Source organism: Centruroides vittatus, unplaced genomic scaffold (assembly GCF_030686945.1).
Source record: "Centruroides vittatus isolate TY-2023 unplaced genomic scaffold, ASM3068694v2 contig_2262, whole genome shotgun sequence".
NCBI classification, from domain to species: Eukaryota; Metazoa; Arthropoda; class Arachnida; order Scorpiones; family Buthidae; genus Centruroides; species Centruroides vittatus.
The window spans coordinates 1,948-11,750 of NW_027121414.1; the positions used below are offsets into that span (position 1 = coordinate 1,948).

The 9,803-nt window shown below is 32.2% G+C and overlaps 1 protein-coding gene across 1 annotated transcript; it reads left to right on the top strand.

Annotated features, from left to right (window-relative positions):
* Positions 1–5,478: 5,478 nt before the first annotated feature.
* LOC136971016 (multidrug resistance-associated protein 1-like) lies at positions 5,479–7,147 on the top strand (the record flags this gene model as incomplete). The annotated part of the gene is made up of 6 exons (XM_067265502.1): positions 5,479–5,667; positions 6,359–6,475; positions 6,551–6,688; positions 6,760–6,885; positions 6,961–7,022; positions 7,084–7,147. Coding segments are annotated over exons 1-6 (696 nt in total), but the record flags the coding sequence as incomplete, so codon positions are not given.
* Positions 7,148–9,803: the final 2,656 nt, after the last annotated feature.

Sequence of the window (9,803 nt, forward strand, 5' to 3'; positions counted from 1 at the left end):
TTTATTATATTTTCTGTAATTTGATTTGTAAATGCAAAAATTAAACTTAAAAAACATTAACTCACTATAAATAATTTTATTTATTGACATCAGATTTGTTAAATTTCACTGGATTGTATTATTTTCAACCTCAGAGTAGTAGAGCTTGTTTTTTATAGCAAAAATAATAGACTTGCTAGTCCTCAACTGTCAAAAAGAAGAAACTACTAATCGCTTTATTACTTTGTTTTCAAAAATCTCCTCTCTATCAGCTGAGAGTAAAATGGCTAACAAATTGTTTACTTCCACTTAGAGAAATGTGATGATGTCATAAAACTTAGACGAATAGCAATAGAAAAAGCAAAGCTTTCTGTTGCGTTCCAAATTGCAATTTCAAAGCCTGAGCCTGATATAAGTTTTCGTATATTCCCATATGAAAAACAGATGATTATTCGGAAATCGGTCGGTTATATTTATGAGCTTCTCTGAATTCTGAAAGAGTGGATTAGACAGTTAAGAATGGGCGGTTTTCCCGATTTGGACAATAACTTGTTTGCTGACAATAAATTGACAGCATAACTTGTTTATGTAAAGCTGGACGCTTTACATAAAACAAGTTATGCTGTCAATTTTAAAAGATATTTTCTTAAAGTTTAAAATGCCAGTAATTTTGTGTGGGACACACGGTCGGATTTAAGCATTTCGAAGCCCTAAGATGAACTCTGTAAGTCCCCTTACCAACTCCTTCACAATTTTAGAAGTCAATCATAAAAAGAAAAGAATTAAATCAGACTATTTCTCTGATTCAATACGGTTATTGGAAGAAAAAGATGTGAGGTTTCACTAGTCTTTTGTTTTATAACTGAATTTAATTAAATTTTTATACCCATTCCATTAAAAATCTTTTTTAAAATTGGTTTTATCAATTTTTTAAAAAAAAACCATATGTTAATTCTTAGGAAAAAATTAATGAAATACTACACAAAATAAAAAGAAAAGTATATTGTTGGTTTGTAAAAAAAATGTTTATTACAAAATTTGACTGAAAATATTTGCCATCCGCATCTTGTCTTCACCCAAGGTAGCCTTAAATAAGCGAGACACAGAGAGCATTCTCCGACTTTCGTCGACGTTCCTGTCTTCTCTCGAGGGGTTTTATAGATGCGAACACACACTTAATAGAGCATTCCTTCGTTCCTGGTGCTTGACCACATCAGGAGTTTAGGTGCTCTGCTTTATTCCAGTATATCCTGTTTCGCCAAGCTTTGCGAGGTTCAGCAATACCATCAAACACACAATAAATAATTATGGTTTTATAACTCTTAATAATTAAAACATGACACGAAGCAACAGCAGTAACAACAACAATAATAATTATATAACATTTCTTTATTTTTATTCAAGAACTGGAATGTTACTTATTTGAATGCGTTATAGAAATAAAGAATTTATTTTTGACACGTACAGTACACTACATTATACTGTGCTTGTATTATAAACAAGCTGAGGGCAAGCTTCTTACATTATAGATTTGAAATGGTGTTTGATAATCATAAATATAGATTATTGGGTTTATTCCATCAAGGTAGCTAATTTTTCATTTTTAATGAGAATAGAAGTAGAGTTATTATAAGTTATATATTTTAGACGAACCACCCGCCGTTTATTGGTACGATCAGTAAGACAAAACATTTTTTTGGCACTTACGACTCTTACCAACTTGTGTTTGGCGGAACCATACATTTCGCCTATAAAATTTAGAAATTTCTTTAACTGAATGAAATGCCAATGTCAAAAAAAAAAAAAAAAAAAAAAAAAAAATTACGAAGAACCCACATAACTTAATAAATGAACTCCAGGCCTTATCTTTAATGGACGAAGAGATTGGATTAGCCATAGACTTTGCAAGTCTGTATCTCTCCATAAAATTGGATTCATGTTATCACGCGTTAATTGACACTTCGCGCAGTTTAAACCCAGGTGGTCGGCCTTTCCTAAAGCCGAGGAACTACTTGCAAACTTCATATGTTTTCAATCATTCTTCAGCTTTGAAGACAGAATCTAGAAATAAATGAAAGAGGTTCCTATGAGCAGCAGCCCGGCTTACTCTGAGTGTTAGTGTTACGCAGATTAGAACAGATCACTGTTACGAATTTTAGGGAGGACATAATTCTCTACAAAAGATATGTGAATAATGTGTTCATTTTATGGAGGAATGATACAAAAATTTTTTAAACTCTTTCCTTCCCGTGGGCTGTAAAAGAGCCTTTTTTAGCAAGCCCATTATAGGTTCGGCCAGGCCCACAATCGGGCGACCGGATGGTGAGCGACTGCTCCACTATATCCGGACAGACCTCCCCCGAACATTTCCTGGGATTTTTGACTAATCTGTGTTCGATCCCGGGTCCCCCAGAGCGGTAGAATAATTCGTATTCACTGAATAATTAGTTCACGCGTTTCTTTTCCATTTAAAAAATCCAATTTCCTTCCTTTCGTCCCCCGCGCTTCTCCAAAACGTTCTTCACTCTAAGCCGAATCGATGATTTTGAGGGCAATGGTGGACCACACGTGGGATCAATGAAGTGGCGGTTCATCGCCCATCCATTTCCATCATTACACGGACGTCTCTTATCAGCGGCCGGATGGCCGAGCGGTCAAGGTGGCAGCCCTACCGCTCTGCAAGACCCGGAATCGAATCCGAGCGGGTCGAAAAATCCCCAGGAATTTTTCGGGGGGATGGTCCGTTCGGATATGTCGGGCCCCGTCCCTCACTACCCGGTCGCCCCATTGTGGGCCTGGCCGAACCCATAATGGGCCTACTAAAAGAGGCCCTCTTAGTGCCCACAGGGCGGAAAGAGTTAAAAAAAAAAGACGTCTCTTATCGAGATGCAGCAACGGAATTAAGTAAAGTCCACGGTACCATTAAAACTATAACAATATTTATTTAATACCAAACTGTACAAAGGTTCTTGGGAGCTAAGACGTGCTCTCGCTGAAGTCGCCCAAGAACAAGTGGCTCTCGGGATACCAGAATCCACTGGGCTAACCTCTAAAGGTTTTTGGTGTGGAGGCTATTGTGAACGCGCTGGAGGGGTGGCGCCATCTCGTGCGTTTGAGATTAATTAACTGGTCGTAGCAATTTAATCGAAAGACACGTTTTCAGATTTGTAGTTTTTAAGTAATTATTTTAAAAAAAATTATTCTATAAGTGAAATAAAATTAGTTAATGCAGCGATTTAATTCGCATCTTAAATTTTAAAAAATGTACACGTCAATGGTTAATGTAGACGGAGCCGGCGTAGCGGTGCATTTCTATAATATACACAGCAAGAAAGCAGACGACGGTGGAAATCTCTATAATAAACTGTGAAAGAAAGAAGAAGAAGACGACGACGACGACGACGGTGGAAGCTGGGGAAGAAAGCTCGGAGACTGGGTTTGTCCGAGATTTATTTTTCTACAAAATGAATGACATAAGAGTTAATTGTTAATGCGCAATTTAACGCGTAACTTGGTCTACGTATAGAACGGTTATTTTATCTAATTATTATGCTTTTTTTTTGTCCTTTTTAACTCTAAAATTTATTTTGTATACCAGTACTTTCTATATATTAACATGACTTTTTATACTGGAAATTATGGATGCAGATATTTAGTCTAGACAGATAAAAAATACGTAATGTTCTTTATTTAGTTTACTTGTTATTTTCTCGATAATCTCCGATGACAGATAATTTTACAGTGCAAGGGACAAAAACCGGTAGACGTGACGTTAGCGTTAGAAACGAAAATGGAGTTAGGAGGAGGACTTACGAATTTCTGCGGATCCCGTTTTTGGGTAATGTATGGCTCGAAAATTTCTATGGTCGAAAGTAAACGATTCCTACTAATTTATTCGTTAGAAAAAAAGACGAAGTAAGAACTTCTCGATCAATTCCCTTATTATTGTCTTTCTGTTGGTTGTAACACAAGTAACAGACACCAGAAATCTGTTTTATTGCGTTTTTCCTATTGTAAACGCATTGTAATTTGACTGAGTTTTTAAAGAACATTTTCGGAGGTACTTTTATCTCCACTACAAAAGGATTAACAATTAATTGTTCTCGTTCTCACCTGCTGCAATTTTTTTTTTTTTTAAGAAGAATTGGAAATCGTACGGGATGTAGTCGGCTTTTCTTGTCGCGAATTAAACCGGAGGTGGTAAAAGACGCGGTAAGGACTAGTGTAAACAATACCACGGCCGAGAGAAAATTAAAATTCATTTCTTACAATTTTTAAAACGTTTTTAATAAATATTTACCATGACCAATTTGCTTTATCGGACCGTCCTCCCTACGATGGTTGGCGCGCATTTGTAAAAATTACTTATTCATTATTCAACGTTTTAAATTTTGGTCCGGTTCCTCTCCTTGACTATTTCCGGATCCGCCACTGCTATCGGTGGGAAATGTAATCGGTTACAATAAATTCCTGGTTCCGCCATTGGCTTCTGGGGCCATATTGGAGGTATTCGTAGTATTGGAAGTTACGTTATATCAAAGTAACGATCGAGATCCCTAATGGCCAATACTTTCTGCTATTGAATATACGCCCATCTCTACTTTAAATCGCTCGATCTCTTCTCGTTAAGTCGTCCGAATTCTTTCGATATTCTTCCAAAGTGCGATAAACAGCAAAGTCATTTATATAAATAGATCTTATTGTTGTTTTGTAAAATTATCGATGACAAATATTTGATCGTAGATTTAATTTATATTATTATCGTCTTTGATTATTAATGAGATGCGATTGATTCGCGCAGTATTTGATACGAGATAAATGCTTAGATTTGAGATTAAAATTATTTCGGTATATTGTGTAAGGAATTCGTCACGTTTGAATATGTAGGCTGCTATTGTTGAAACTGAATATTTCGTATCGTAAAAACTAATTCCGGTTTAAATAATAAGAAAGATCTCTGTTGAAATTTGATTATTGCTCAAGCAATATTCTATATGAACATTTAAAATAGTAAATAAATACATCAAGATAAAAGTAAAGGACTATAAAAACCTTTGTATTATTAAATGCGATTTATAAGAATCGACTTAAGTTGCATATGGGTTCGAAGAAAGCTTGAATGCTGCCTACAGAGGTGCTCCGTATTTATTGCTAAGCTCTGTATATTTAACAACGAGCAATGTGCAAAACATGTGATTTGCTGCAAAGAAATTAAAACAGTAATGGTTACTAAATTTATAATTACTGAATGTGAATTTTGTTTTTGTCAACTCTTTCCTAAGAGGGCTTCTTTTTAGCAAGCCCATTATGGGTTCGGCCAGGCCCAATGGGGTGGCCGAGTGGTGAGGGACGGGGCCTGACATATCCGGACGGACCACCCCCGAAAGGTTCCTGGGGATTTTTTGGCCCGTCCGGATTTGAGCCCGGGTACCCCAGAGAGGTAGGTTGCTACCTTGACCGCTCGGCCATCTGGCCGTCAATCTGAAAATTATTGATGATATGTTTAATTTCAGACCTGAAGAAGTTTGGAACGGAGAGACGTTAGTGTTGCCAATATGCTTTCAGAACATTGTTTTCGTTTGGATCCCGTGTGGATTTCTATGGCTATTTATGCCTTTGGAAATATATTTTATTTACAGAAGCTCGGAAAAGGCAATTCCGTGGACGATACTTAATATTTCTAGAATGGTGAGTTATTATGTATTATTATGTATTCAGTGGCGTGTTATCCTATGGGAAAAAGGGCAATTGCATAGGCCCTCAACAATCTTTTATAAGAAATAAATTTCTCCGAAAGAAAGTGTCTGAAGTCAATACTGCACTGCACTGCACGTGAGGACCCTAGTTCAAATTCGCTTGAGCCCCACGAAGTTATAACGTGTCTCTGCCATAAATGGCTTGACAGAATGTCGTGTTAACGAAATAACCAAGTAATTAATAAAAATAACACAACTAATAATAATTAGGAAAATTAAAATGTGATACTAATGAATATATTTTATTCAAACAAGAAAAACTTTATACTAATTTAAAAACCATAATTGATTCCAAGACCAATGAACCTTTTTCTTTGACAAAGACTGAAATAATGTGAACTAATGCCATTAAAATAAATTTGATTATCTTAGAAAACATTTTGAATAGAAATACAGTTATAAGTCTTGAGATAATTGATGGATTTATGTTTAGAGAGAAAATAAATTAGTATTTATACCCTTACAAAACATGTTCAGAATTTTAAGAATTGACATAAAATATATTTTTGAAGATATATCAAAAACTATTGTAACTTATCTGAATGTAAAATTTTATTTGTATTTCTTATTAGTAATTATGAATTTCAATAAAGTAATTTAATCTATTTTTTTTTTTATTCCAGGGACTAGCTCTTTTATTAATTGCAGTGTCAATAATTGATTTAATAAATGATTTACATACTTCACCTAATTTACCTCCTGTGTATTTTGTTTCTAATATTATTTCAATATGTACTTTGGTAAGGAATTTAAATTTATTAAAATTTATTTAATAATATATAATATTCATCAAGGATTTTATTATTTTTTTCTAGACTTTATTCATAATTTTAGCTATTTGTGGACAAAGAAAAGGAATCTATTCATCTGGAATTATTTTTATATTTTGGTTGTTAATGACAATTGGAAATTTTGGCTTCTATTTTTCACATATAAGCAATCTATTTTTGGAGGTAAATGCATTTAAATTGAATAATATTAGCATATTTTCATTATGTAACTGTGTTTTTCTTTTTATTTAAAGGTAGATGTTCATGTTAATACAGTTAATTATATTATAGCAATGATACGTTTTCCTGTAATATTAGCACAGTTTCTCTTCTATTGTTTTGCTGATAAGATACAAATTGAGGAGAAACTTGATACGCAGGTTAGTGATGTTTGAAATTGATAATATAAAAAACAAAAAAAAATGACCTAAAAAATGATGAGTTGAAATTTTCAGAAAGAATGTCCTATCAAATATGCATCATTTCTATCAAAACTATTATTTTGGTGGTTTACAAAGTAAGTTAATTTTTTATATATTGCTGGATATTATTTTAATTTTATATTTAAAAATAAATAGCTGCTCGTATATGTTTAAAACAAATATATTGCAAAATAATTTAAGAAATTTCAATTCTTCAGAGGTAAGTTTGTGGTGATTTCAAAAATTTTAGAATATTTAATAATATGAAGTGATAAAATGAAATATTAAATACTAATGCAATCATTGAATTTGCATTCACATAAAAATTCAAAAAACACATTTAATTTGATTGTAATATTATTTTTGAAATCATATGTAAAGTTTATCATCAAAAACAATTGATTCAAAATATATGAAAAATGTTTTTAAATACTGTTTTATTTTTTTTTTTATAAAAGCAAATATAAATTGCACATTTTGAACAAAATGACAAATTATTACCAGAATAAAAAACAAAATATTCAAACACATCACTTCCTATTTATCTGCTTTAAATAATGTACAAAGTTACTACTAAATCAATTCAGAAAGTAAAAACAAATAGAGGTATATTTGCAGTATTATAGTATAAATTAAATATTCTTCAGTCTGATAAAAATAATCTTGCTATAGTTAAATGAAATAATGGACTTCTGTCTTAAATAAAGATTGAGTACTTTACAAAACACATAGTTAACTAGTGAACCAGGCTTATTATACTCTTATTTTGGGAGTATAATAAGCCTGGTTCATTAGCACATAGTTAACTATATTTTTTTGTAATTAATATAAAGATTGAATAAGTTTGGTTAATGAATATTTCAACAAAAATAAAAATTTATCCTTGGGCAGTAAAAATTATTTTTTTATAAAATTTAATGTCTTCAAAATACAGTAGAGCGTCGATAAGTGGAACGTTGGTAAGTGGAATGGCCGGAAAGTGGAACTATTTTCAGTCGGACTGTGTCGTACTGAATCGAATGTTTTTGATACTAAATTTACTTCTAAAGTATAATTTTCATGTTTTTTATATTCTTTAATATATTTATTTTGTTTGTACAAAATGCAGAAATAATTTTTAACGATACGATAGCCTCGATGATTATTATAAAAATTTTCGTTACGCTTAAAATGGATGAAAATTCAACACGAAGCGATACGCAACGGAGAAAAATTTGAACATCGGACAGGTTAATGTATTTTTTCGTACAAAGTCGGAAACTGGAACAAATCATTAACTGGAAAGACCCCAGTCCCCAATTGGTTTCCACTTATCGACGCTCTACTGTAATACTGAAATATAAAGTATGCAAATATCATTGGAATTTAATTATGGCCATTAGTCATAATTCTGAAATAAAATCTAAAAATGATGAATATTTATTAATAGCCATGTCTAATCTTTCCACTTAACTAAAAAAAAATACTGATTATAATATGTTAAAATACATTTTTCATCTTACATTAAAATTTTCATCTTAATAATTGAGTAGTATTAAAGGTATGATTGGGGGCAAAGCCAAGAGCATTTTGACCTAAAATATCCTTTGTGAATAGATTACAGGTAGTTCTATTTATTAAATATTTGTTGTAATTAATAATATAAATTCTATCCAATGCATTGAAATCTCTGACGGAAAATAAAGTCTTCACAACAGTACAAGAACTTGCACAAGAACTGGACATAAGTCATATGACCTTTTAACAACATTTGAAAGAGCTGGGAAAAGAGCTGTAGTTGGAAAAATCTGTGCCACATGATCTGCTGCTTGCTCAACTTGAACATTGTGTCAATCTGTGCATTTCATTCCACTCTCATCTCCGAGCTCCATTTTTGGACTAAATTGTTATCAAAGATGAAAAATGAATACAATATTAAGCATTGTCATCAGTGACTCACAGTCCTGGAGATAAAGTGGCACTTCAGCTGAAAACCAACCTTTATCCAACAAAGATGCTGCTTGATGTGTGATGAGATATCCAAGATGTGATACATTTTGAGCTGCTGGGAAGGAATGAAACCATCATAGCTGAAATTTACTGTTAGCAATTGGACCATTTGATGTAAGATCTGTGAGAAAAAAGCCCAGACTATGTTCTATATCATCAAGATAATGCCTGTCCACAAAGGAGCTCTTATCACCTCTAAAAAACTGAAGAAACTGCAAAAAATGATACAACCCCATATTCCCCAGATCTTGTTCCTTCAAATTACACTTATTTTGGAGCTTGCAAAATTATCTTGATGGAAAGAACTTCAATTCTCAGTAAGATCTCAAAAATGTAGTATTGGGATGATTTTATTTTAAATCAAGAGAATTTTTCCATTAGGGTATCAGAAAGATGCCTGAAAGGTGGCTTGAGATTATATGTAATAAGGGACAATACATTGATGACTGAAAAATAAACTTTTCAATTATTTTGGATAGAATTTATGTTACAACCTGATAATGGTAATATAATATAACTTGTAATCTATTGATATAGATTACAAAAATGTTATATTTGCAATAACATGTTTAGAAGAAAATAGAGATGTTGCATAAGATTCAAATTATTTCTATCGAAATTCTTTTAAAGTAAAATTTTTGAAATTTATTGAAATACTTTTATGTTAAAATTTATTAATTTATTTATTAAAATCTGCATCAATTAATGTTATAACTGATATAGATTTGTAGAATATAAATATTTTATCTAAAATAAAAATGATACGCAAGTCATTTAATCCAAAACAAAGCATTATGTTGTTGGTTATGATTCCAGATATTATCTTTCTTCTGTCAAAATAGTTAAAATTTTTTTCTAAAACACTGGCTTCTGTCATTAATGTTTGC